Raw genomic sequence first — 27,908 nt, 5'->3', positions numbered from 1 at the left:
TTGGGTGTCCCTGGGACCCACTGTCCCCTCTGTGGCCCAGGCACAACCCCCTCCTCACCTGGAAGTACCTGTAGCCATCTATGGAGAAGGGCAGGCCCCAGTGCTTTAGGGTGGGCACGTTGTGGATATGATGGAAGCTAGCATGGAGCTGGCAGCTCGGGGACTCGGGGGTCAGGCCCTCTAGGCCAAGGGTAGCATCTAGCTGACCCCTCGCATTCCACAGTGCCAGGCATGCTGAGCAGTTGGAAGACACATGGGTGAGAAAAAAAGTTCCTCTGCCTTAGAGGGGAGTCCTGGGGAAAGAGGCCAGTGGGCAGGGATGGCCAGAGCCCCAGAGACCACTCAGCCCACTCCACCCCATTGAGTCCGGTGGGAACATGACGGGGGCCTGGCCAGCCCAGCTGCTCTCTGGAGGGTCCCCTGAGCCCCCCAGCTCCAGGTCTCACTGCCCGCAATACACCAGGTTAGACCATACGAAATTGTCCACATTTCACAGAAGTGGAGATTTCATCTAGTCCAACCTCACAGCACAGTCACCAAACGTAGCAAGCAGTGGAACCCGTGTCCCCTTAGGATTTCCAGCTCCTGAGGACAGGGCCCAAATCTCAGAGAGATGGTGTGTCCTCCCCTCACTGCTGCACCCGGCCCCTCCAGGCCTGGAGGGAACATCTCTGAGAAGCCCACGCAGGGGCTGTTGGGACTATTTCATAGCCGCTGTCCCAGAGGGCATCATTGGGGTCCTGGACCAGGCATCTACACTGCACCAGCTTTCCCAGGGAACGGGTTGGGGTTAGGAGGCCAGACTGGGGGAGGCAGGCAGGGGGAAGCCAGGCGGAGGGAGGCAGGTGGGAGGAGGCAGTCTGGAAGAGGCAGGTGGAGGAAGAGGCAGGTGGAGAGGGAGGGAGGGAGTGGAACAGGGTGGGGAGAGGGAGGGAGGAGAGGCAGGGAGGAAGAGAAGGGGAGAGGAAGGGAGAAAAGAGAGAGGAGCAGGGGAGAAGGGGGGAAGACAGGGAAGGAAGGAGTGGGGAGGGGGAGGGAAAGAGGAGGGGGGAAGGAGAGGGGAGATGACAGGGGAGAGGGAGGAGGAGGAGAGGGAGGGAGAGAGAAAGGAGAGGAGAAGGAGGGAGAGAGGAGGGGCTTGGTGGCACCTGCCATCACCATCTCATCTGAAGCATGCCAATACTGTAACATCGAGTGTCCTGAACCTGCGTGTTCTGGCTGAATCATAGCCCGGGGAAGAAGTGACAGATGTGCAGGGAAAGCCAGTAGGGGAAAGAAACGAAGCTGGAATGTGAGTTAGGGTGCTGGAATCTCATTTATCCCCCCTCCCTTGGCCCCAGGACTTGGGAGTCTTGGAGGAAGAAGCTGTTCTGCCTGGACCACTCATCCTACCTGCATCACTCAGCGTGCTGATATTTTGCGTCAGGCCACCTCCAAGCTGGCTGTGCCTAGGGCCCCAGGAGCAAGCTCCACCTAGAGCCAGGCTGGCCGCCTGGACCCAGATGCTGGCCTGGGCCCTCAGGTTCCTCCTCTGGGCCTGCAGCTGGCCCTTCAGCTGGAGCTCTGCAGGCAAGGCCTGGCTGCTGTTCTGGGTGAGGACACAGGTCACGCTGCGCACGCTAGTGCCGTTCCCTGCCTTCTCATGCTTGTCCCGCAGGAGGAAACCCAGCACAGCTGAGTCAGCAGTGACTCTGAGGGTGCCTGCAGAGGATGGGAGAGAAGAACAGAGCAGGGGGTGGCTCAGGGAACCGAGCTGCTTTGGAGAGGAGGGAAAAGAATTTCAGGGTAGGAAGAGGCTAGATTCATGATGTCACACTTGTAACTCATGTCAGAAATGTCACATTTGTAGGCTGGGCGTGGTGGCTCATGCCTGTAATCCCAACACTTCAGGAGGCCAAGGTGGGTGGATCATGAGGTAAAGAAAATGAGACTAGCTTGGCCAACACGGTGAAACCCCATCTCTATTAAAATACAAAAATTAGCTGGGCGTGGTGGCGCACACTTGTAGTCCCAGCCACTTAGGAGGCTGAGGCAGGAGAATCGCTTGGACCCAGGAGGTGAAGGTTGCGGTGAGCTGAGATCGCACTACTGCGCTCCAGACTGGGTGAAAGAGCGATACTCCTACTCAAAAGAAAAAGAAATGGCAGCACATTTGTGAAATCCATCAAATTATGGCAGCTCCCGCACAGGATACTCTGAAAATCAAGCATGCTAATCTGCAAAGTAATAGAGAAAACCCGAATAGCTCTGGATTTATATGTTCTCCAAACAAATCCCACAGAGAACCTCCAGAGGTCTTCACTGGTAGAGTCCATCAGACATGTAGGGACCATCACCACCAATCTCATACAAACGCTTTCAGAAAAGAAAAAGAACAGAATCATCAACTTGGTTTATGAAATCAGCATAAACCTCATACCAAACCTGACAAGAGCTTTGCAAAAAAGGAAAATTACAACGCAATAGTGCTGTGAACACAGATACCAATTTTTTTTTTTTCTTTTCTGAGACGGAGTCCCGCTCTGCTGCCAGGATGGAGTGCAGTGGTGCGATCTCAGCTCACTGCAACCTCCGCCTCCCAGGTTCAAGCGATTCTCTTGCCTCAGCCTCTGGAGTAGCTGGGACTATAGGCACCCACCACCACGCCCAGCTAATTTTCATATTTCTACTAGAGATGAAGTTTCACCATGTTGGCCAGGACAGTCTCAATCTCCTGACCTCAAGATCCGCCTGCCTCGGACCCCCCAAGTGCTAGGATTACAGGCGTGAGCCGCAGTGCCCAGCCCACGAATACCAACTTTCTTAACAAAGTATTAGGAAACCAAATTCAATTACATATAGAAAGAAAAATGCTTATGAAACAATGGAGGGAATCCCGCTAAAGCAAGGTTGGTTTCACACTGAAGACCAATTTAACTCACTCTACTAACAAAATGAAAGTGGAAAACCATGTGAATATGGACTAGATTCAGAAAAGGCATCTGACTACATTCCACACCCATTCTTAAGAATAATAAAAACTGGCCAGGCATGGTGGCTCATGCCTATAATCCCAGCACTTTGAGGGGCTGAGGCAGGCAGATCACTTGAGGCCAGGAGTTTGAGACCAGCCTGGCCAACATGGTGAAATTCTGTCTCTAGTAAGACTACAAAAATTAGCCAGGTGTGGTGGCAGGTGCCTGTAATTCCAGCTACTTGGGAGGCTAAAGCAGGAGAATCACTTGAACTCAGGAGGTGGAGGTTGCAGGTTACAGTGAGCTGAGATTGCACCATCCAGCCTGGGAGAAGAGCAGGACTGTCTCTAAAAAACAAACAAAACTCTGCAATCTGATAAAGAACATCTATGCAAAACCAATAGAAAACATGAAAATTATTTGCGGAAATTTTGAACATTTTCCTTGTAAGACTAAGAACAAGGTGAGAATTTTTGCTGTTAGCATTTTTATTCAATATTATACTGTAGTTCTTACCCACTGTAGTAAGAAAAAAAAAAAAAAACTTTAGTGGCATAAAAATATCAGACCAGGCATGGTGGCTCATTCCTATAATCCCAGCACTTTGGGAGGTGGAGGTAAGAGGACTGTTTAAACTCAGGCGTTCCAGACCAGCCTGGGCAACAAATGGAGACCATGCCTCTAAAAAACAATTATCTGGGTATGCTGGCATGCACCTGTAGTCCCAGCTACTTGGGAGGCTAAGGCAGGCGGATTGCTTGAGCCCAGGAGTTTGAGGCTACAGTGAGGCATGATCGTGCCACCACACCTCAGTCTGGGTGACAAAACGAGGCCCCATCTCAAAAAAAAAAAAAAGGCATAAAAATCCAAATGGAAGAAAACATTCTATTCCAGAATACATAAAGAGTATTTACAGCTCAATAAAAGACAACTTTTAAAATGGGGAAAAAATTGATCTGACCTGTCTCAAAGGAAGCTACGTGAACAAATAACATACACGAAAATATGATCAACATCATTCATCAACAAAAAAATGCAAATTAATGCCACAAAGAGAGACCACTAGACATTTAAATGGTTATTTCTTTGAGACAGGGTTTCACTCTGTGGCCGGGCTGGAATGCAGTGACGCAATCATGGCTTGCTGCAACCTCCACCTTCCAGGCTCAAGCGATCCTCCCACCCCAGTCTCCACGTAGCTGGGACTACAGGCATGCGCCACCACATCCCGCTAATTTCCAAAATTTTTGTGGTATCAAAGAGTCTGCTTATGTTGTCCAGGTTGTTCTCAAACTCCTAGCCTCAAACAATCCACCCTTCTCAGCCTCCCAAAGTGCTGGGATTACAGGTTTGAGCCACTGCTCCCAGCTGAGATTGGCAGGTTTCATTGCATAAATTTACGTGACCAGAGGAAGGAAGTAAGGGAGGGAGATTAAGAGACGGGGGGACTGTAAGAAAATACTGAGCTTTAGTTCGTGATGTGCCCGCTAATCCATTTAGAGGTAAGGTGTTCTGATGTCTACAACTTACTCTGGAAAGCATCAGTAAGAACACAGATGGATGTTTTACAGGACAGGGGTCTGGATGCAGACCCCAAAACAGGCTTCCTGGATCTCGTGCAAGAAAGAATTCAGGGCGAGTCCACGGTGCAAAGCAAAAGCAAATTTATTAAGAAAGGAATAATAACTACTCAAGACAGAGCAGCCCTCAGGACTGCAGGCTGCCTGTTTTTACGGTTATTTGATTATATACACTAAAAAAGGTGGGTTATTCATGCCCACCGCTTTGTATTTTTTATTTATTTTATTTGAGATTGTTTCGCTCTTGTTGCTGTTATGCGTAAATTTTTGGTGCCACAAAAGTAGCACTCGAATATTAATTTCCTCAGTAAACAGGTGTCCACAACCACGCCCAGCTAATTTTTGTATTTTTAGTAGAAGACAGGGTTACACCAAGTTGGCCAAGATGGTCTCAAATTCCTGACCTCGTGATCTGCCCACCTCGGCTTCCCAAAGTGCTGTAATTACAGGCGTGAGCTACCACGCCCAGTCAATGGCAAGCACAGCTGGACAAGGGAGAGGAAGGAGTTCTTATTCCTGACACAGGTAGTCCCTACTGCTGTGTCATTCCTATTGGCTAGGGTTAGACTGCTCAGTCTAAGCTAACTGTGATCGGCTATTTTAAAGAGAGCAGGGGTATGAGCCGGAGTGGTGGGGTGGGTAGTTTGGCAGGAAAGACGCTTATGGAACAGTTCAGAGCAGGTGACAAGGACAGGAGACGAGAACAGGTGGCCTGGATGACCTCAGGATGGAGAAGGGGGCGGGAACAGATGTGAACTACTGATTAGAACTGGTGGAAAAGGTTGTTTACTGAAACTACAAGGAAGTTAAACTTTAAAGTAGAGAATTAAAGAATAAGAGGCCTGAACATACTGACACACTGATTCTTTGAAGAGAAACTTGGAGTTCACTGTATCTAATGCTGCCCAGGCTGGAGTGCAGTGGCGTGATCTCAGCTCACTGCAACCTCCACCTCCCAGGTTTAAGCAATTCTCCTCCCTCAGCCTTCCGAGTATTTGGGACTACAGGCATGCACCACACCACGGCCACCTAATTTTTTTGTATTTTTAGTAGAGATGGGGTCTCTCCATATTGGCCAGGCTGGTCTTGAACTCCTGACCTCAGGTGATACACCCACCTCAGCCTCCCAAAGTGCTGAGATTACAGGCATGAGCCACCGCCCCTGGCCCATACCTCTCCTTTTTTTAGACCACATAGGGTAACTTCCTGATGTTGCCATGGCATCTGTAAACTGTCATGGTGCTGACGGGAGTGTAGTAACGAGGACGACCAGAGGACACTCTTGTCACCATCTTGGTTTTTGGTGGGATTTAGCCGGCTTCTTTACTGCAACCTGTTTTAGCAGCAAGGTCATTATGAAATGTATCTTGTGCCGACCTTCTATCTCATCCTGGGATTCAGAATGCCTTAACTTCTGGGAATGCATGTTAGACATAGTGAACTCCAGGCTTCTCCTCAAACAATCAGTGTGTCAGTATGTTCAGCTCCAGTTTAAAGTTTAACGTCCTGGTCCTCTTTGCCCCCTTGCCTCTAGTTTCAGTAAACAACTTTCCTGCCCGTTCTAATCAGTAGTTCACATCTGTTCCCCTGGTCACCTGCTCTGACCTGAGTCACCCCTGGTCACCTGCTCTAACCGGTCCAGTAACCGTCCTTCCTACCAAACTATCCACTCCACCACTCTAGCTGCTACCCCTGTTCCCTTTAAAATAGCCAATTGGAATTAGCTTAGACTGTGCTGTCTAACCCTAGCCAATAGGAGAATGATATAGCAGTAGGGGCGACCTCCGTCAGGAATAAAAACCCCTTACCCTCCCTTGACCACGTGTGTGTGCTCATTATTGCTCCATCTGTGAGCCAAATCTTCCATAGAAGTAAATTGCCTTGGTGAGAAAATTTATATTCGAGTGCTAGTTCTTCTATGGCACTGAAAATTTATACATAACATGCAGCCCAGTAGTTCTCAGCCTCTTTTTACCCAGCTCCCATTCAAGATGGAGTTGCTCTGGTTTACACACCTCTGACAGGTGGATAGTGCATAGGGGATAAAGAAAATAACGCAAATGCAAACAATTATAGTAGTTAGGTGGGAGGCACATGGGTGTTTGCTGTACGGTTGGACTTTTCTCTATGCTGAGGGGGAGTGGGAGGGAGAGGAGCCATCCTTCAGGGACTCCCATGGGGTAAATCTTGGAAAACTGGGCACTAAAATAAATCATGATCATTATGGATTACAGAATAAAACAGGAATCCATGAGTCCGTACTGAGGTTAAGGAAGGGAGGAAAGGGGGACAGTGATATAGTTGGGACCTATGTCCCCAACAACCCCATGTTGAATTGGAATCCCCAGGGTCGGAGGCGGGGCCTGGTGGAAGGCGGCTGGATCAGTGGGAGCAGATTTCTCAGAAACAGTTTAGCAGCATCCCCTTGGGACTGTCCTTGTGACAGTGAGATCTGGTTGTTTAAACGTGTGTAGTGGCACACCCCTCTTTCTCTTAATCCTGCTCTGGCCTGTGACGTGCTGGCAGCCCACCCCCCAGCTCCCCACCTCAAGAAGCAAATGCACCATGCTTCCAGTACAGCCTGAAGAACTATGAGCCAATGTCTTTATAAATGACCCAGTCTCAGGTATGTTATAGCATTTCGAGGACAGATTAGGACAGAAGGGAAGGGAAAGGCAGAGGGAGTGAGCAGGGAAAGCATTCTACCCTGAGCAATACAGAGACTCACTCTATCTCCCAGGCTGGAGGGCAGTAGCACAATCCTGGCCCACTCCAACCTCCGCCTCCTGTTCAAGTGATTCTCATGCCTCAGCCTCCTGAGCAGCTGAGACTACAGGCATACAACACCGCGCCTGGCAAATTTTTGTATTTTCAGTAGCAACAGGGTTTCACCATGTTGGCCAGGCTGGTCTTTAACTCCTAGCCTCAGGTGATCCTCCTGCCTCAGCCTCCTCAAGTGCTGGGATTACAGTCATGAGCCACCACACCTGGCCTCTAAGCAATAAATCCTTTTTTTAATTAGAAAAATCCCCATTTGGCAATCATCATAGCAGTAACAGACTCAGACCAGCATCATCAGTGGACGCTAAACCTAGGAGGTTCACAATTCGATGAGACCACAGAATACTTACAAGTATCTCACCACAATTACTCATTAATTACAAAGGAAACAATTGAGAGCTTTACAGCCAAGAAACCTAGCAGACCCCACCTTAATCAAGAGATCCAAGCTAATGTCACCAACGCTGTACAAATGGACAGCAGGTGCCACCTGACAGGAGGCTGCCTCACTTCTGCGGTGTCCTACCAACAGGCTTCCTGGAATGCAGGCATCAGGAAGCATCTCTCAAACCCAGACGGAGGCTGTTTCACAACATGACTGCCTCGCACCCTGCAAAATGTCAGTATTGGCCAGGCGTGGTGGCTCACACCTGTAATCCCAGCACCTTGGGAGCTGAGGCAGAACTTCAGCTCAGGAGGTTGAGACCAGCCTGGCCAACATGGTGAAACCCCATTCTCTACTAAAAATACAAAAAAATTAGCCAGATGTGATGCTGTGCTCCTGTAATCACAGCTGCTTGGGAGGCTGAGGCAGCAGAATCACTTGAACCTGAGAGGCAGAGGCTGCTGTGAGCTGAGATCGCTCCTCTGCACTCCAGCCTCGTGGGTAAGAGCAAAATGCTCTCATAAAATAAAAAAAAGAAAGAATTATCATGTCTGCACCCTAAGAAAACACAAGTCAGGAATGAAATCATAAACAGAGTAGACATACATGTACATATAGAGAGAATATGAATATGAGAATAATCAACGAAATGTAAAATGTTAGCAATTGATTAATCTGGGCAAAGGAGCTGTGGGATTCTTTGTACTATTCTTGCAACTTTTCTACAAGTCTAGTGTTACATCAAAATAAAAAGTTTTCTAAAAAAATATGCCTGGAAACCCTGCACCCACCTCTCCCTCCTGGAGATACACAATGTCTGTTAGCATTTTAAAGGCTTTGACAAGTCCTGCATAAGGAACCCTATTTGGTTTTTAGTTAGCAGATTTTCTTTGTCAGAATGCATATTCATTTCTCACAAAGGGGAATCCTCTAGGCCCCTTTATCTAAAACTGTGTATACACCAGTGAGATGCTGGAATTGGAACATCAGTGGGCTTGGGTGGACTGAATCTACTTCGCAGTTCCATAGAAAGTGCTTGCCCCTGCCCCATGGTGTTCCCCAGGCCCTCACCCTCTCAAAGTGTCTCCTTCTGCTTCAGCCTTCCTGCGAGTGTCAGGAGGCGGGGCATCGCTGCCCAGCCAGCCACCGTGTGCCGGGTTTGGCTCTGTAAGGTCAGGACCTGGCCTCCCCTCCTTTCCTCAGATGCCTTGAGGAGCAGCTGTGCCATGTTCTGGTCCAGTAGTGCCTTGGAAAACAGCCAAATCCTAGACGGTGAAGTAAGGGGGTTAAGATCAGGCTTTGTAGTCAGGCAAAGCTGGGTTCCAAATAGCAGGATAACCTGGGACAAGGATATAAGCTCTCTGAGCATCCGCTTCTTCTTATGTGAAGTGGGGAATAAAGTGGACATACTGATATTAAGCATTTTTTGGAGGGCGGGGAAGACTCTCACCCAGGCTGGAGTGCAGTGGCACGATCTCGGCTCACTGCAACTTCTACCTCTGAGGCTCAAATGATTCTCCTGTCTCAGTCTTCCAAGTAGCTGGGATTATAGGCCCCCGCCACCACACCTGGATAATTTTTGTATTTTTAGTAGAGACGGGGTTTCAGCATATTGTCCAGGCTGGTCTTGATCTCCTGACCTCAGTTGATCCACCTGCCTCAGTATCCCAAAATGCTGGGACTATAGGCATAAGCCACTGTGCCTGGCCCTGAACTGAAATTGATATTGATTCTGACAGGTACTCACCCAGGTGTGACAGAGGGTGTTTCCACCTATGGCCACCCCTTCCCACACACTCTCCTGCAATGTGACTTTGCCACTCCTGCATTAAGATGTGAGATCTATTTCCTCTCCCTTTGAATCAGGGCTAGCCTTGTGACCTGTGTTTTGGTCAATAGAATGTGGCATAAGTGACACTGTAGAACTTTCAACGTAGAACCCTAAGATCTGCAACTTTCACCTTCCACAGGAACGCTTCCTCTTGGAACCCAGACACCTGGTAGGAAGTCTGACCAACCTGAGACTGCCATGATGTGAGGAAGCCCAAGCAGCCACTTGAAAAGAGAGAGGGGGGTTGCATGTGGAAGAGCACCAAGGTGCCACACATGGGAAGGAAGCCGCCACTCCGTCCTCAGCCCATGCACACAGCTGGCTGGTAACTGACTCGTCTGAAGGCTGATGTCAGCCAAGAGTCTCAGAGAATGACCCCTGCTGATGCCACATAGAGCAGAACTGCCTAAGCCTTGAGGAAACTTCTGACCCACAGAATTGTGAGCACACAAAATGGTTGTTCTTTAATCTCTAAGCTTTGGGGTAGCTCACTATGCAGCAATATCTAACCAACACGCTCTCTGCCACGCACCGCACACTTTAGACGCACTGACTCCTTACAAAAGCCCTGTGAGTTTTGAGAATATTATGATCGCCAATATACAGATGAGGAAACAGGTAGACAGAGAGTCACATATCCAAAGCTCAAGCAGCTATCAGTGCCCAATACACAGGGCTGTTTACAATTAAATCAACTGGAATACAAGGTGCCTGCTCCTGGGTCATAATGAGTGATTGACAGATGTGAGGAAAGGAACAGACTTGTGAAGCTTGATGTTAAACTGGCTGGAAAACTGTGGCAGGGGACGCAGTTCCTATCATCACACAGTGAATTGCTTACGTGACACCATGAGAGAGATTTCCCTTGAGCTTCACCACTAGGAACAAGATGAGCCGTGCATTTCATGGTGCACAGCTGTGGAGTGTGTGTGTGCACTTTCTGAGGGCCACTGCAAATACTACTACTTTTTGGTTTCTCTCTTTGCATTGGCTGCTAGGAAACTCAGAGCCAAATCTTCAGTTGAGCTCTAAAAAAACACAGAGGAACACATGGCATCCATTTTGTTTGCTGATATTACTTTGAGCATCTTCCTATTTTTCTTTTCCCTTCTGCCAGCTTCCTTGTGTATCTTTTTAAAATCTAGAACAAGGGCTGGCAAACTATAGCTTGTGGGCCCCAACTGGCCCACCACTGGTTTTTATAAATAAAGTTTTATTGGATCACAGTCACGCACATTATTTATGAATGGTCTGTGACACTCTTGTGCCTCAATGGCAGGGTTGCGTAGTTGCAACAGCGACCACACAGTCCGCAAAGCAGAAAATATTTACCATCTGGCCTTTTACTGAAAGTCTGCCAACTCCTGACCTAGAACAAGGTACATTTTAATAATGTGCCTCAAATCCTTTTCAGACTGGAGATAAGGACGGACAGGTGGACATGTGGGTGGACAGACAGCTGTGGTGGCAATTCTGAGGACAAGGTTATCTGGGGCCACGTTCACGGACAAGGGTCTCCTTAAATCCATGCCCTAAAGCTGGAACAAACCTGGGACTGCAAAGGACACTTTTTTGTTTTTTTGAGACAGAATTTTGCCCTTTTTGCTCAGGCTTAAATGCAATGGCACGATCTCGGCTCACTATAACCTCTGCCTCCCGGATTCAAGCAATTCCCCTGCCTCAGCCTCCTAAGCAGCAGGGATTACAGGCACACGCCATCACACTTGACTAATTTTGTATTTTTAGTAGAGACTGGGCCTCTCCATGTTGATCAGGCTGGTCTCAAACTCCTGACCTCCGGTGACCAGCCTGCCTCAGCCTCTCGAAGTGCTGGGATTACAGGCCTGAGCCACCACGCCCGGATCACAGAGGAAATATTTAATGGAGACCTAGTTTGTACCAGAATATGCAGTACTCAAAATAGCAGAATATAGTGATGTAATAGGAAATATATCCTTAGTCTCTGCCCCTAATCCTTGACACAGAGATCCTAATCCCTTGGAAGTAGGACATGCCTTTTGTTGATAGGAGCACCTTTGGTTCTAATGAGGTGACTCTTGGCGGCTTCCTGGATTGGAGTGGTCAGCAGAAAGACCAAGCCATGATTAGAGCTTGGAACTTGAATCCTCTGAGAAGGGGAGAATGGCTGGAGACTGAGTTATTCGGCAGTCACGCCTACATGATGAAACCACCATAGAAATCCCTGAACCATGGGGCTCACAGAGAGCTTCTGGGCTGAACACACAGAGGATGCTGAGCCCAGAGAGGGCAGGGAAGCCCAGAACCCCTTCCCCCATACCTTGCCCTATGCGTCTCTTCCATCCGGCCATTCTCCAATCATAGCCTCTATAAGCAATGAGTAAATATAAATAAAAGGTTTCCCTGAATTCTGTGAGCCATTTTCGCAAATGATCAGACACAAGATGGGAGGAGGTCATAGGGACCTCTGAGTTATAACCAGCTGGTCAGGAGGCAGGGGAGAGCCCAGAAGCAGAGGGTAGACAGAAAGGGTCCACAGGAACCTGAGTGTGGGGAAGGACCCCCTCCTCCAGGAAGCCCTCCTGATCCCCTCCAGCTCTCGAGCACTCACCAAGCACAGTGGGAGCTGAACCTAGGTTCTTCCATTGTGATGGGAGCAGTCATGGTAGATAACATGAAGAATCATAATAATCTACAAGTAATAATGTGTAATGATGTATAAAATGTGGCTCATGCCTGTAGTCCCGGCACATTGGGAGGCTAAGTCAGAAAAACTGCTTCAGGCCAGGAGTTCAAGACCAGCCTGGGCAATATAGTAAGATCCTGTTCCTACAAAAATGGTACAAAAATGCAGCCAGGTGTGGTGGCGAGCCTGTAGATCCGGCTACTAGCAAGGCTGAGGGGAATGGTGTCTAAGCTTGTGGGCAGTCTTGCACACTTTACCTGAGGGGGCTGATGCCACCTCCAGGGTCAGAACTCAGTTAATTTGTAGGACAACCAGTTAGTGTCCACCAGAGAATTGCTTGCTGGGAAAAAGACCCCCCGCCCCTGGTCACACAGGCGTCATGTCTGAGCACCCAGAGGACAGTAGCAGGGAAGTCTGGCATTTCGTTTGACACCTGCAGCAAAGAGGGTACCCACTGAGCATGCCCACTGGCCCTGGCATGGAACTCACATGCAGCGCTCAGTTCATCCACCCTAAGAAGCAGGGGGAGAAACTGAGGCACAGAAGGGAGAGTGGTCCCAGAGGCAGCAGTGGCAGAGCCAGGACCTGAACCCAAGTGGCCAACCCTGGACCCCACCATACTGGACACATCTATATGCAAATATATACTCAGATGTGAGACCAGAGGGAGACACACGTTCTTTGGGTCACTAGTGATTTTGTTTCATTCATTTTTACATTATTACTATTATTGCTATTTTAGCAACAGGCTCATTTCACTCTGCCGCCCAGGCTGGACTGCAATGGTGCAACCATAGCTCACTGCAGCCTCCAACTCCGAAGCTCAAGCAATCCTCTCATCTCAGCCTCCCAAGTAGCTGGGATTACAGGTGCATGCCACCACATCTGGCTTTTAAAAATATTTTGTACAGATGGGGTCTCACTATGTTGTCCAGGCTGCTCTTGAACTCCTGAGCTCAAACAATCTTCCCACCTCAGCCTCATGAGGAGCTGGGACTACAGGTGCACCCCACATCTGGCTAATATATTTTTTAATTTTTTGTGGAGATGGGGTCTCGTGGTATTGCATAAGCTGCCCTGGAACTCCTGAACTCAAGCAGTCCTCCTGCCTTAGCCTCCCAAAGCCCTGGGGTGTGACCCATGGTGCCCTGCCCTTACACATCATCCTTTAAGCCATCTACAATCAACGCTCTCATAACAATACAAAAAAGAAAGAAAGGGTCAAAGTGGAAAACTGAATGCCACCTGCTTTTGATGCCCGCCCTCAGTGGCACCGATGGGGCTGACTTGGGTGTGGTTTCAGAGGGACAGAGAGGGGCCTCTGAGTGAGGACTTCCCATGTCCCAAGACACGTGCCTTTTGCCCTCTATGGTCTCCCCGCCTCGTCGCAGGCCACCTAGAGACCGTTACCTTGCTGGGGTGATCTTTCCAGACAGCTGCAGCCGAACAGCCCTGGGGGCGCTGAAGACAGCCTGGTGGAGAAGGACACTCACGCCCCAGCCCTGGCCGCTCCTCCGAGTGTCCTGGCTGGCGTCGACCTCCAGCAGAACCAGCTCCCGGCTGGACATTCGCACAGATAGGGACCCATTGAGGCTGCGCACTCTGTAGTGCCCGGCAGCTGCCTGCACCTGCAGGGAGGCAGGGGAAGGACAGGGAGGGTCTGTGGGATCCTGGGTGTGGGGGAGGGCTGCCTCCTCCTCCAGGAAGCCCTTCTGGGCCACTCCAGCTTTGAGTACCCACCAACCATGGTAGACAGCACACAAGCAGGAAGAGAAACAGACAGAGGGAGGACGGGGAGCTAGCCCACCCCAGCCCCAGCTCCCAGCTCAGGAGTACAGTCTCATCTTGACCTTTCCACCACACGTGAAATGGGAGTTCTTACTGTGAAATGGAGAAACTGAGGCTCTGAGAGGGTCACATAGGCCACCTGAGTCTGCCTAGCTCTAAAACTTGTGCCGGTGCCTGAAGAGGCTGGTGGGGGAAGCAGAGGACATCTTTGCAACTCCTCCACAGAAAAGGAGGCCCTATAGAGTGCCTGCCAGGAACCAAAGGACCCAGAATTTCTGGGGTTCAAAGGGGATGGCATCTGAGTACCCGAGTGGTCAGGCTGGGGTGAACACGTGGCTGGGCCCAACAAGGGTATTGAGGGGAACAGTGGCGGGTGCGAGCAGAGAGGCCCAAGGCTCTACCAGCTCCTCAGGACCTGAGTCCCTCCCTTTCCTGATCTGGGCCTCAGTCTCGCCATCTGCAAAGTGGGTTTAGCCCTGTGGTTCTCAATCCAGTCTGTGCCTTGCAATTTTTTTTTTTTTTTTTTAATTTTCTGAGATGGAGTCTCACTGTGTCACCCAGACTGGAGTATAGTGGTGCAATCTCGGCTCACTGCAATCTTCACCTCCTAAGTTCAAGTGATTCTCCTGCCTCAGCCTCCTGAATAGCTGGGATTACAGACACCTGCCTCAATGCCCAGCTAATTTTTTTTGTATTTTTAGTAGAGTCTGGTTTATTTTATTGCCCAGGCTGGTCTCAAACTCCTGACCTCAGGTGATCTGCCCGTCTCGGCCTCCCAAAGTGCTGGGATTACAGGGGTGAGCCACCATGCCCAGCCTGGAAAGCTTTTAAAAGAATGCCTGGTGCCTCCATAGATGAACTGATAAATAAAATATGATACATCCACACAATGGACTATTATCCAGTGCTAATATGAAATGAGCGATTAAGCTGAAAGTGACATAGAGGAGGCCAAGCATGGTGACTCACACCTGTAATCCCAGCACTTTGGGAGGCCAAGGGAGAAGGATCACCTGAGGTCAGGAGTTCGAGACCAGCCTGACCAACATGGAGAAACCCTGCCTCTACTGAAAATACAAAAATTAGTCAGGCATGGTGGTGCATGCCTGTAATCCCAGCTACTCAGGAGGCTGAGGCAGGAGAATCTCTTGAACCCAGGGGGCAGAGGCTATAGTGAGCCAAGATCATGCCATTGCACTCCAGCCTGGGCAAAAAGAGCAAAACTGTCTGAAAAAAAAAAAAAAAAAGACATTGAGGAAACTTAAATGTATATTACCAAGTGAAGAAGCCCATTTGAAAAGGCTGCACACCGTATTCCAGCTCCGTGACATTCTGGAAAAGGCAGAACCACAGCGAGTAAAAAGAGCAGTGGTTGCCGGCGGGTGGAGTGTAGGAGGGATGAAAAGGTAGAGCCCGGAGGATTATTTAGGGCAGAGAAACTTCTCTGAATGACGCTGTAATGGCAGATCCATGACTCTATATGCATCTGTCAAACCCATAGACTGGCAGGGCACGATGACTCACACCTGTGATCCCAGCACTTTGGGGACCAAGGCAGGAGGACTGCTGGAGGCCAGGAGTTTGAGACCAGCCTGAGCAACAGAGCAAGACCCCCTATCTCTACAAGAATCGAAAACCCTAGCTGAGCGTGGTGGCGTGCACCTGTAGTCCCAGCTACTCAGAAGGCTGTGGTGAAAGGATGGCTGGAGTCTGGGAGGTGGACGCTGCAGTGAGCCATGATCATGCCACTGCACTCCAGCCTGGGTGACAGAGCAAGACCCCGTCTTAAAAATTAACATAAAATGGCCAGGCACATTAGCACATGCCTATAATCCCAGCACTTTAGGAGGCTGAGGCAGGCAGATCACCTGAGGTCAGGAGTTTGAGACCAGCCTGGCCAACACGGCAAACTCTGTCTCTACTAAAAATACAAAAATTAGCTAGTTGTGGTGGCGGACGCCTGTAATCCCAGCTACTCCTGAGGCTAAGGCAGGAGAATCTCTTGAACTTGGGAGGCAGAGGTTGCAGTGAGCCAAGATCGTGCCACCACAGTCCAGCCTGGGCGACAGAGCCAGACTCCATCTAAAAAACAAAACAAAACAAAAACAACTAAAATTAATCTTTGAGCCAGGTGCAGTGGTTCACGCCTGTAATCCCAGCACTTTGGGGGCCGAGGCAGGTGGATCACCTGAGGTCAACAGGAGCTCAAGATCAGCCTGGCCAACGTGGTAAAATCCCATCTCTACTAAAAACACAAAAAATTAGCCAGGCATGGTAGCATATGCTTGTAATCCCAGTTACTTGGGAGACTGAGGCACGAGAATCGCTTCAACCTGGGAGGCTGAGGTTGCAGTGAGCCAAGATTGGGCCACTGCACTCCAGCCTGTGCGACAGAGTGAGACTGCCTCAAAAATAATAATAATAATCTTTGAACCCATTAGATGATCCAGCATCCATGCTTCCAGGGGAACCCACCCCCACTCCCCAGTGAGTTCAGGGAATCGCATGAGCTCTGAAGCCAGACGCCTGGGTTCCCATCCAAAATCTTCCTCTCGTGAGCTCCATCATCTTGGGCAAGTCACGCCACCTAAGTCTCAGAACCATACACCCAAAATGGTACCACAGTGCTCCACACCCCACACAACAGCATCAAGAGCTGTTCACAAGATAATCCACAAGGAGGGTTTAGAACAGGGCCTGCCATGCAATCACTCCACAGACGTCAGCTCCTAGAATGAATGGTTCATATGATGGTGGTTCCTCGGATCTAAGATGCCAGCAGTGCTCAGATGGGCCGTGATCTTAGGGAATGCCACAAAAGCAAAAGGTTGCTAGTGAAACGGTGACCTGTGTCCTTGTATAGATATATCCTGACTTCGGGGACATCAACCTGTGAAAGCTCGTGCCTCTCAGAATAAGCAGATTCCTCCATTCAGAGCCATTCTTCAGCTCCATTCAATTTCCTAAAACCCAACACACAGGGAATGCACAGCAGGTGTTTGAAAAATGCTGTCAGGGCTGAATGCAGTGGCTCATGACTGTAATCCCAGTACCTTGGGAGACTGAGGGAGGAGGATCACATGAAGCCAGGAGTTCAAGACCAGCCTGGGCAACACAGTGAGACCCTGTCTCTGCCAAAAAAAAAAAGAAAAAATACAAAAACTAGCCAGGTGTCGTGGCACATGCCTGTGGTCCCAGCTACTCAGGAAACTGAGGTGGAAGGATCGCTTGACCCCATGCGGTCAAGGCTGAAGTGAGCCGTGATTACGCCACTGCACTCCAGCCCAGGAAACAGTGAGATCCTGGCTCAAAAGAAATTTATCTTGAAATTTCTCAGGCTAGGTAAAGTGGCTCATGCCTGTGATCTCAGCACTTTGGAAGGCTGAAGCAGGAAAACAGCTTGAGGCCAAGAGTTTACAACCAACCTGGGCAACATAGTGAGACCCCACCTGTAATTAATTTTTTTTATTGATATCAAATTAGTGGTCTGCCCCACACCTCCTGAGGGCCTCATCCCTGTCAGGATTTCCTATGTGCACCTCCATGTCCCTGAATTAGCCACCACCTAATTCCTGTGCAAACACCACGCACACCCTGCTCAACGAAGCCGCAAACTTCGTTGGGGACAGGGCTCTCTAGGGCCCCGGCCCTGGGGGCTTCCACCTGGATATCTTTCTCCACCTCTTTATTTCCACACTGTGCAAAATACCCTGGGTCAATAAACCCTCCTGAAACATTACACGGCTTCTCCCAAGCCCAATAGAGGGCACAGTTAGGAGGAAAATTCTGTTTCTGTCCATTTTCAAGAGTGAAATATGATCCTTCATCCCCACCCCCGGGAGGCTAAAACCCTTCTTGCCTGGACAATCACTTCCAAATGATGGATTTGGAAACCTCTCTGCCATCTGTTCTTGGTTCTGCAGAGGCCGTTTGGCTAAGAATGACGCTGCAAGTGCGGCCTCCCTCCCTCGGGCCCCCAACCTGCCTTCCTTCCATCCACCGCCCAGCAGGCCGGCTGCTCACACACAACCCTTGGCAGGCAAGTCAAGGTCATCCCCTAGGGAGCAACATCCATACCTGGAAGTCTGGAGGAAATGCTGGTCTGTGGGGATGTCTGAGTTGGAAGAAAAACGCAAAGTTGGAGTCAGATCTGTTCAGCTGGACCGAGACCTGTTTCGGGAAGTGTTGGAAAAGGGTCACAAGGAACAGAGACGGAGATGCAGAACCCCGGGTGATGGCTGCTGGGCAAATGCATCCCAGAATATGCCCAGAGCTCAAGTCAGAAACGTCTGTCCTCCCTCAATGTTCCTCAGCCCTAAATCTTACTCAGGCTGCACTCCAGAGAAAGGATGCTTCGGAAGTGAAGCCCTGGATGGGGGCGCTGGGAAGACCACTCTGGGACCCCCTATTCCCTGCCATGGTGCCTGTTCACACCCCCCACAGCCACGCCACCTTCTCCTTGACCCTGACCATGACACAGGCACTGTGCTACCAGGTTCACAATGACCATCTCATTTAATCCCCAACCCTGCTTTGCTGGGTTGGTGTTACCATCCCATTTCCCAGATAGCAAAACTGAGGCCCAGTGGTGTCCAGTATCTCAAGCTTACATAGCTCATTAACAGTGAAACTGGGAGATGAACTTGAACTTATCTAACACTAAAAGCCCACTAGACTTAAAGCTCCTCAAAGATGGAAACAGAGATGGGGACAGAGTCACCCTTGCACCCCCCAATGCACATCACAGAGCCTGGCACACGGCAGAGACACAACTCATCCATGCTGAATGAATGGACATGAAGACATACATGGATGAACAAATGAACAGCCATGAATGAGTAAATATACCTGCAATGGCTGCTATATCTTTACCAAACTGCGTTTTGTTTCTTCCAGGACATACAGCGAAAACTACATTTCCCAGCCTCCCTTGCAGCTAGGTGGGGTCATGTGATGAGAACCCAGGCAGGAATGACCAACCTTTCGACTTACAGGTCTGGCCCATAAAAACCTCCTGCCTAATTCTCCACTGTCTCTCTCTTCATCTGTCATCTAGGACAGAGCCACAAGGTGGGGAGGCCTGGATCCTGAGAGACTGCATGGAGCAGAGCCTCGCTGAGCTGAGACATGAATACTGGCCTTTCACAAGGAGGCAAACATTAGTTTATAATAGTCAATGCCTCCTGACTAATCACACACACACTGCCAAAATAAGGGCTGTGCTGTTGGCTTCCCAGGTTCATGTCTCCTGCCACCTCCTGAGACATTCCATACAGGGCACCTTCACTAAAGGTTATTAAAAATTGCCTCCCTACGCAAGGGAGCAGAACTCAGCCTCCTCACCTGGGATGTGACGTGGTTGATGGCAGCTCGAGTATCCACGCCAAAATTGAACGTTCCTGGAGGACTCTGTCTAAAGATGATGCCCCCATCCAAGCTCAGGGCCTGGGGGAAGCTCAGCTGGGAAGAAACAGACAACACCCTTTACTTCTCTAACAGCCAAGCTCTGTGTGGAGGTCACAAACCAGTGTCTGCCCAAGCTGGGTACCTGTACCTGGAAGGAATGGGCCAAGTCCAGGGCTAGGCTGTGCCGGCTTTCCCCGTGCTGAGATCTGTCGTGATGCAAACCCTTTAAGTGCAGTACAACTTTCCGCTTGACTTTCAAAGTGGCCTCAACCTCCCTTTTCTTAGCCTAGGTGAGTGAGAACCAGAGGCACTGAGAGAGGTCCTGTCCCATCTCTACGTGCCTGCAGAAGCCACCCCGGGAACCCAGAGGTCAGAAGAAAGTGGTCCAAAGATTGATGGGATACGGAGCAGTCTATAGTGTTCCATCTATAGGGCAGGAAGTGGGGACGGGTACATGGGAATGGTGAATTCCAATGCCCACAGGTAAGACTGGCAGGGTGGGCATGATGGGACAAATGTGAATACCTGTGTCTTCTTCAAAGAGAGTGCCCTGGGAGTAGTCTGTTTTGTTCACTGCCCTAGTCCTAACACTTAGCACAGGTCCTGGCGTGTAGTAGGTGCTCAATAAATATTTGGGCAAATGCAGAATCCCTAGTTACAGCCTGAAACCCCAAGGTCAAAGCTGTGCTAGAGTGAAAGAATGCACAATTCTTTGTGGAGCTGGCAGAAGAACATGCATTCCACGATGACATCCATGTCCTCATCACTGAAACCTATAAATATGGGACCTTTCATGGCAAAAGAGACTTCGCGATGTGATTGGACTGAGAATCTTGAGATGGGGAGATTATCCAGGTGGCCCTAAATTAATCACAAGGGTCCTATGAGAGGGAGGCAGGAGGGTCAGAGTCACACACCATGCTGTTGGCTTTGAAGGTGGAAGGGGCCATGAGCCAAGGCATGCAGGCAGCTTGTAGAAGCTGGAAAAGGAAAGAAAATGGGTTCTCCCCTGGAGCTTCCAAAAAGAACACAGCCCTACTAACACCTTGATTTTAGCCACGTGAGATCCAATCTGGACTTCTGAGCTCCAAAACTGTAAAATAAATCTGTGATGCTTTAAGCCACTAAGATTGTAGCAGTTTCTTACGGCAAACATAGCAAACTAATACACAACTGCTGAATTTATTCACTCAACAACCATTCAGATTCTGCCACAGGCCAAGTACACAGTAGCACGTTGCCATCTTTCCTACCTGTGCTGACTGAGAAGTTAAAACTGCCTGCTAAGAAGCTTTATTGTTGCTGTGCACCTTTAAAGGGATGCTCAGCTTCACGTTAGAACCAAGATGGAGGAAGAGAAATAAGGGTCCGAGAGGACTGAGAGAAATGCGAAATGAGAAAAATGTTTGTCATTAAACACACACGGCGGCTTTGTTTTGTTTTTTGAGACAGTCTCACTCTGTCGCCCAGGCTGGAGTGCAGTGGCATGACCTTGGCTCACTGCAAACTCCACCTCCCGAGTTCAAGTGATTCTCCTGCCTCAGACTCCTGAGTAGCTGGGATAACAGGTGCATACTACCACACCCAGCTTTTTTTTTTGTATTAGTTCAGATGGGTTTTCACCATGTTGGTCAAGTTGCTCTCGAACTCCTGACCTCAAATAATCTCCCTGCCTCAGCTTCACAGAGTGCTGATATTACAGGTGTGAGCCACCACGCCCAGCGTAGACATAGTTTTAAAAAGAGCAGAGAGGCCTGGTGCGGTGGCTCACACCTGTAATCCCAGCACTTTGGGAGGCTGAGGCGGGAGGGTCACAAGGTCAAGAGATCGAGACCATCCTGACCAACGTGTGAAACACCGTCTCTACTAAAAAATACAAAAATTAACTGAATGTGGTGATGTGCGCCTGTAGTCTCAGTTACTCAGAAAAATGAGGCAGAAGAATCACTTGAACCAGGAGGCAGAGATGGCAGTGAGCCAAGATTGTGCCACTGCACTCCAGCCTGGGTCAGAGCTAGACTGCGTCTCAAAAAATAATAATAATAAAAAAAAGAGCAGAGAGCCAAATTATACGAAATGAAAGGATTGCCATTTACTCTGTCTGTTGGTGTCAGCTGGGATTTGAAGCCTGGTATAGTCACATCTTCTGACTTTTTTTTTTCTTAGAAACAGCAGAAATCTGGATTTCACTCAAAATCTTCTGATTTTCAAATGTAGCAATTAATTTCCTCAAAAAATTTAAATGCTAAGCAGACCAAACAAAACCCATCTGCAGGTCAAATTTGGCCCACGGTGCCGGCTCTGCAATCTCCGGCATAAGAAACAGCAAACACTATCGGGAGGCACTTTGCAGGTGTCTGAGGCTGTCATCCTGCCATTCGCTTTCCCCTAAAAGCTCCAAGAACTGTACTACGTCATCCCTGGAAACACGGACACACACACACACACACACACACACACACACACACACACACTCTCACTCTCACACACAGCCTCATCTGACTAATGGTGAAGGGAGGCCCAGAAGGGTGGGTCTCAATGCGCAACACGTGCTTGGTTCACCCTCCTTCCCAGGGGCTGGGGTGCATCTTGCAAGAGACAAACAGCCAGGTGAGGCGGCTCACGCCTGTCATCCCAGCACTGTGGGAGGCTGAGGAGGGTGGATCACCTGAGGTCAGGAGCTTGCGATCATCCACACGAAAATGGAAAAACCCCATCTCTACTAAAAGTACAAAAATCAGCTGGGTGTGGTGGTAGGTGCCTGTAATCCCAGCTACTCGGGAGGCTGAGGCAAGAGAATCACTTGAACCCAGGAGGCAGAGGTTACAGTGAGCTGAGATCACGCAGCTGCACTCCAGCCTGGGCAACAGAGGGAGATTTGGTTTAAAAAAAAAAAAAAAAAAAAAAAGGGATAGGAGGCGTCTGCACAGGAACCCGGGAGGTGGAGGGTTGCAGTGAGCTGAGATTTAATCACTGCACTCCAGACTCCAGCCGGGCAACAGAGGGAGACTCTGTTTCAAACAAACAAACAAACAAACAAACAGAGAGAGAGAAACAATGACTGTCTTCCTTGGGGGCCTAGCACACAGCACATGCTCCATAAATGCTTGCTGAAAAATGTGGTGATCGCCCAGAGTATCGACGCCTCCTAGAGGTGTCAGGAAGAAGCCTTGGACGGGGGGTGTAGTTGGCATTTTACAATACTCCATTGTAATCTTCACAGCCCCTGCATAAGAGATGAGCACTACTGCCCCCATTCTACAGACAAGGAAACTGAGGTCCAGAGACATGAAATAATATGCCAAGGACACACAGGCAAAAACAAGTTTCACCCCTAAAGAGCCAAAATGTCAAGACCCTCATCCAGGCCCAGTGACTCTTATCTGTAACCACAGCACTTTTTTTATTTCTTGAGACCAAGTCTCTCTCTGTCCCCTAGACTGTAGTGAAGTGGTGTGATCTCCACTCACTGCAACCTCCGCCTCCTAGGTTCAAGTGATTCTCATGCTTCCGCCTCCCAAGTAGCTAGGATTATAGGCACCTGCCACCATGCCCAGCCAATTTTTGTAGGTTTTTAGTAGAGATGGGTTTCACCATTTTGGCCAGGCTGGTCTTGAACTCCTGACCTCAAATGATCCACCCTCATTAACCTCCAAAATTGCTGGGATTACAGGCATGAGCCACCATGCCTGGCCTAATCCCAGCACTTTGAAAGGTAAGGAAGGAGGATCCCTTGAATCTGAGAATTCAAGACCAGCTTGGGAAACAGAGAGAGATCTCCATCTCTACAAAACATTTTTAAAATGAGCTGGGCGTGGTGGTGCACACCTGTGGTCTCAGCTACTCAGGAGGCTGAGGTGGGAGGATCACTTGAGGCCAGGAGGTCAAAGCTGCAGTGAGTGAGCCATGATCGAGCCCCTGAACTCCAGCCTGGGTGACAGAGCAATACCGTCTCAAAAAAGACCCTCTAACTCAGGGGTCAGCAACTAAGGCCCCTGGTCCAAATGTGGTGTGTTTTAGTAAGTGAAGTCCTGTTAGGACACAGCCACGCCCATTCATTACGTGTTCATTACGTACCGTCCACGCTTCTCTCGAACTGCAATGGCAGAGTTGAGTCAACAAGGCCTGAACCGTGTGCCCGTGAAGCCTGAACTAGTTACTACTGGGTTCTTTCCTGAAAAGTCTGGTGACCTCTACTCTGGGTCCTGGCATGCAGTGGGTGTTAAATAGCACCACGGCAGCAACTCTTCATTGAGCACCTACTGTGTACCAAGTCCTGTAGCTACAGTGGTAAATAAAGTGCTGGTGGAGATCACGAGTTTTCCAGAGTAACAAAGGAACCAGTGACTGATGAATCACACAAAAACAGAACTGGGGCCAGGTATGGTGGCTCACACCTGTAATCCCAGCACTTTCGAGGCCAAGATGGGAGGATCACTTAGAGTCCAGGAGTTCAAGACCAGCCTGGGCAACATAGCAAGACTCTCTCTACTAAAAATAAAACATTAAAAAAGGCAGGTGTGGTGGTGGCAGTGGCATGTGCCTGTGGTCCCAGCTACTTGGGAGGCTGAGGTGGGAGGATTGCTTGAGCCTAGGATGTCAAGGCTACAGTGAGCAAGATTGTGCCACTGCACTCCAGCCTGGGTGACAGAGTAAGACTTTGTCTAAAGAAAAAAAGAAAGAAAGAAACTGGAATGTATGATTGGTGCTAGAAGCAAAAGATATAGGGCAAGCTGGGCACAGCGGTAATCTCAGCACTTTGGCTGGGAGGCCGAGGCGGGGAGATCACTTGACGTCACAAGTTCAAGACAACCTGGCCAACAGGGCGTAAGGCTGTCTCTAAGAAAAATACAAAATCTAGCCAGGCATGGGAATGCACATCTGTAATCCCAGCCACTTGGGAGGCTGAGGCAGGTGTGTGTGAGGTGGTCTGGGGGTCATGTGAGAGGATGCTGGAGCTCATGAGTAGAAGGGAGGTGAAGGAGAGGGTGACAGCTTCAGGCACAGGACACGCAGAGGCCCTGAGGCAGGAAAGAGCCAGGCGAGGGAATGTGAAGAGGCTGGATGAGGGGAATGCAGGCCACGAAGTGGGGCTGAGGGCACAGGACTGGGGCTTTATCCCAAGAGAGGCTGTCACGGTTTGAGAGCAAGGGAGTGGCAGAGTTATGCTGGCCTTTAGAAAATATCCCTCTGAGCTTGGTGGGGTGGCTCACGCCTATAAACCCAGCACTATGGGAGGCTGAGGGGGGCGGATCACAAGGTCCCCCCTTGTGTCCATCATGGTGAAATCCCCGTCTCTACTAAAATTACATAAATTAGCTGGGTGTAGTGGCACACGCCTGTAGTTCCAGCTACTCGGGAGGCTGAGGCAGGAGAATCACCTGGACCTGGGAATTGGAGGTTGCAGTGAGCTGAGATCCATTGCACTCCAGCCTGGTGACAGTGAGACTCCATATGAAAAAAAAAAGGAAACAAAATATCCCTCTGACAGTCACATAGGGAGGACCAAATGAAACAGAGAACCCAGGCAGGAGAAACTTCTTTTGTTTGTTTGTTTGTTTTGAGGCAGTCTGGCCTGGAGAGCAGTAGTGCAATCTTGGCTCACTGCCACCTCTACCTCCTGGATTCAAGCAATTTTCCTGCCTCAGCTTCCCGAGTAGCTGGGACTACAGGTGCCCACCACCATGCCCGGCTAGTTTTTGGATCTTTAGTAGAGACAGGCTTTCACCATGTTGGCCAGGCTGGTCTCAAACTCCTGACCTCAGGGGATCTGCCTGCCTTGGCCTCCCAAAGTGCTGGATTAGAGGTGTGAGCCACCATGCCCAGTGTGGATAACTCTTCTCGGGGAAGGTGGGTATCTGAGTCTTGCTCTGTGACCCAGGCTGAAATGCAGTGGTATGATTACAGTTTACTAAAGCCTCAACCTCCTGGGCTTAACTGATCCTCCTGCCTCAGCCTCCGGAGTAGCTGGGACTACAAGTGCACACCACTGTTGCTAATTAAAAAACTTTTTTTTTTTTTTTTTTGGAGAAATGGGGTTTCCATATGTTGCCCAGATGGCTCTAACTCCTGGCCTTTTGAGATCCTCCTGCCTGAGCTTCCAGAGTGGCTGAGACAACAGGTATGAGCCACTGCACTCAGCCCAGAGAACATGTTTCTAATCCTATTGAGAGATGACAGCAACTTGAGCCAGGGCTGGCTGGTGTGCAAAGGTCTCTGGGGCCTCCACTCACCTTGTGCTGATTCCAAGTAACCAGGCACCCCTCTGTGTTCCTGGGGATGGCTGTGCCATCATATGGATGCATCAGACCTGCACAGACCTGGGAGGGACAATGACATACATGTATACACGCATGCAGGTAGGTCACGAGGCAGCTGGGGCCTCCTTCCTGCTCTCAGGCACCTTCCTGGCTGTGCCGGACCCACTCACATAGGGGTGTCTGGCCTGGTAGCCCAGGACGACAGTCTGCAGGGTTTCCTTTCGGCTGTTCAAGACAACCCTTGTCTCCAGGGAATAGCGCTGGTGTCGCTTCTCAGCCGTGAAGGTCCCCTGCAGGACGAGGCTCTGCGGGATGGGCAGCGGCAAGGGGTGCCTGGTGTGCAGAGGGAAAAACAGGCCAAAGCCACTAAAGCAGCTGGCAGTGTCGGGGACAACGGGGCCCCACGGTCTCAGCCTGGGCCTGTCATGAGCTGGGCCTGTCAAAACTGACCTGGCATGCCAAGTTTGGAGTCTCTCTCAGAGAAGAGAACACCAGGACATAGGGAAGCCCTGTGCTTTCACAATTTGTCATTCAGAACTCTTCACCATCTCACTGTGCCATCCAAGTGGGCATGGCTGGGGTCCCTGTCACCATTTGACAGCAAAGACCCAAGGGGATAGATGGCACACATCATCTGGTGTCACACAGACTGGGGCTGAAATCCAGGCATGGTCTTTCACTAGCTGGGTGACCTTGTGCAAAGGACTTGACCTCCGTGCCTCAGTTTCCCCATATGTAAAATGCAGCTAAAATAACACTCATTGGACACAGTGATCGGGATGAGAGGTAGCATACATGAAATAAATGTAAGCTCCCCAAGAGCAAGGGTTTCTGCCCTTCTAGTTCTCTGTCATTTTCCACGTGCCCAGAAGAGCACTTGGTACATAACAGGTGCTCAATGAATGTAAATGGGGCAAAAACACAAATGAAATCTGCAAATGATGTTGCTATTCCTTGTCATTACTGCTGCTGTTTAGACCGGTGACTTATCTAACACCACACAGCTGCTCAATGCATAGTCTGGTGTCCAAGATAGCTTTGCTCATTCCAATCTCATGCTGTTCCCAGCACACAGGCAACTGCCTTTTTAATGAGCTCTGTCTCTAGGAAATGAGAAGACTCTCCAAGCAGCCCCAGGCTAGGATGATAAGACTCTAACTTCTGCTCCCGCCTCGGCAACTAATGGAGGGGATAGGGATGTGGCAGCTTTCAGGGGAGGGGGCTCTTCTCTGGGATCTGAGTTTCATTGGGGCCCAGCAGGTCAGCAGGGTTTCTCCAGGTAGCTCTACCCATCCTGTCCCCCCCGGGGACCCTCCATACTTGAAAAGGGGAAACTTGCAGGGGTGTCAGCCTAGGAGAAGGGGCACACACACCTAAAGCGCAAGGTTCCCCATTTCTGGTACAATGTCCTGTCTCGCCTCAGCTCCTCCAGCTCGCCTTCCAACTGCAGGCCCCAAGGCTGGCCATGGGCAGCGGTCCCCAGAGCCATCAGTGACACCTGGGTCTTCCGCGGCTGCAACAAGACCCAGGCTGAAGGGAGGGATGGGCCAACAGGACCAAGCCGCAGACCTGCCTTGCAGGGAGGCAAGGTGTAGCCCCCTACAGCCTGCTGATCGCCCCCAGAAATGACTATCACAGCTGCTTAACTGGACTGCAGCCTCCAGCCTGATCAGACCACGGGATCCCACCAGCTCGCACCACAGCTGGACCTCCCTAGGTGCCCAGGGGGAAAGAAGAAGTTGGACTTCTCAGCTAAAGGAAGCCCAGCTTTGCTCTTGAATCTGTGCTAATGTGACCAGGGTCCACTTCGCAGACCAAGAAACTAAGGCTTGTCTGAGCACAGTGGCTCATCCCGGTAATCCCAACACTTTGGGAGGCTGAGATGGGAGGATCACTTGATCCCAGGGCTTTAAGACCAGCCTGGGCAACACAGCAATACCGCATGTGTGCTTAAAAAAAAGTCAGAGATTTCCTCCCCCTTGGATATCCTTTCATCTCCTTCCTACTTGGTGGACTCCTATTCATCCCTCAAAACCCCTTCAATGCCATAGTGGCATGGGTGGTATGCGCCTATAGTTCTGACTACTTGGGAGGCTGATGTGGGAGGATCCTTTGAGCCCAGAAGTTGGAGGCTACAGTGAGCTATGACTTCATCGCTGCAATCCAGCCGGGGTAACAGAACCAGACCGTCAAAAAATATCTAAAAGGAAAAGAAGGAAAAGGAAAGAGAGAGAGAAAGAGAGGCTCAGGGAAGCCCA

At 49.9% G+C, this 27,908-nt stretch overlaps 2 protein-coding genes and 1 pseudogene across 23 annotated transcripts in view; all 3 read right to left on the bottom strand.

Annotated features, from left to right (window-relative positions):
• The window catches only part of LOC103796577 (uncharacterized), a 196,163-nt gene that overhangs the window by 67,376 nt on the left and 100,879 nt on the right, over window positions 1-27,908 (bottom strand). For 4 of the 13 annotated variants that reach the window (XM_078344632.1, XM_078344635.1, XM_078344636.1 and 1 more), the window contains one exon: window positions 25,702-27,850. The exons of 6 other annotated variants lie outside the window; for them this stretch is intronic. The gene's annotated coding sequence lies outside the window, so the exon portion shown is untranslated. Of the gene's footprint in view, window positions 1-25,701; window positions 27,851-27,908 lie in introns of those variants that run through there. 3 more of the 13 variants (XR_013524591.1, XM_078344633.1, XM_078344634.1) reach the window with 3 other exon arrangements.
• Window positions 1-27,908, bottom strand: part of LOC144576513 (ATP-binding cassette sub-family C member 6-like) — a 134,268-nt pseudogene that overhangs the window by 41,753 nt on the left and 64,607 nt on the right. The gene's annotated exons all lie outside the window — the stretch shown is intronic.
• LOC103791191 (uncharacterized) lies at window positions 54-25,709 on the bottom strand. 9 transcript variants are annotated; one of them, XR_013524595.1, is made up of 8 exons: window positions 25,624-25,709; window positions 19,539-19,676; window positions 19,328-19,444; window positions 18,062-18,154; window positions 13,607-13,824; window positions 8,772-8,965; window positions 1,393-1,701; window positions 54-293 (listed from the first exon to the last, which is right to left on the bottom strand). XR_013524595.1 is itself a non-coding variant. In XM_078344645.1 (7 exons), the coding sequence occupies exons 1-6, from the start codon at window positions 25,693-25,695 to the stop codon at window positions 8,776-8,778; spliced, it is 828 nt and encodes a 275-aa protein (XP_078200771.1). In that variant the 5' UTR covers window positions 25,696-25,709; the 3' UTR covers window positions 54-1,701; window positions 8,772-8,775. The 9 variants fall into 9 exon arrangements, 4 of the variants coding, with proteins under 4 accessions (XP_078200771.1, XP_078200773.1, XP_078200772.1 ...); XR_013524598.1 differs by lacking the exons at window positions 54-293; window positions 1,393-1,701 and adding exons at window positions 11,831-11,877; window positions 12,122-12,202 and having other exon boundaries at window positions 8,833-8,965; XM_078344645.1 differs by having other exon boundaries at window positions 54-1,701.

This window comes from Callithrix jacchus, chromosome 12 (assembly GCF_049354715.1).
Source record: "Callithrix jacchus isolate 240 chromosome 12, calJac240_pri, whole genome shotgun sequence".
Lineage (NCBI taxonomy): Eukaryota > Metazoa > Chordata > Mammalia > Primates > Cebidae > Callithrix > Callithrix jacchus.
The sequence above is the reverse complement of the archived record's forward strand: the minus strand, read 5'-3'. Positions and strand labels throughout refer to the sequence as shown.

What these genes read in the sequence shown, in the direction of transcription:
- LOC103791191 (XM_078344645.1), bottom strand. Translation starts at nt 25,695, where the DNA reads ATGCATCCATATGATGGCACAGCCATCCCCAGGAACACAGAGGGGTGC. An exon ending in TTACTTGGAATCAGCACAAG is followed by an intron (nt 19,677 to 25,623) that starts GTGAGTGGAGGC and finishes TCACTCACCTAG; the next exon opens with GCTAAGAAAAGGGAGGTTGA. An exon ending in TCAACCACGTCACATCCCAG is followed by an intron (nt 18,155 to 19,327) that starts GTGAGGAGGCTG and finishes TTCCCGAAACAG; the next exon opens with GTCTCGGTCCAGCTGAACAG.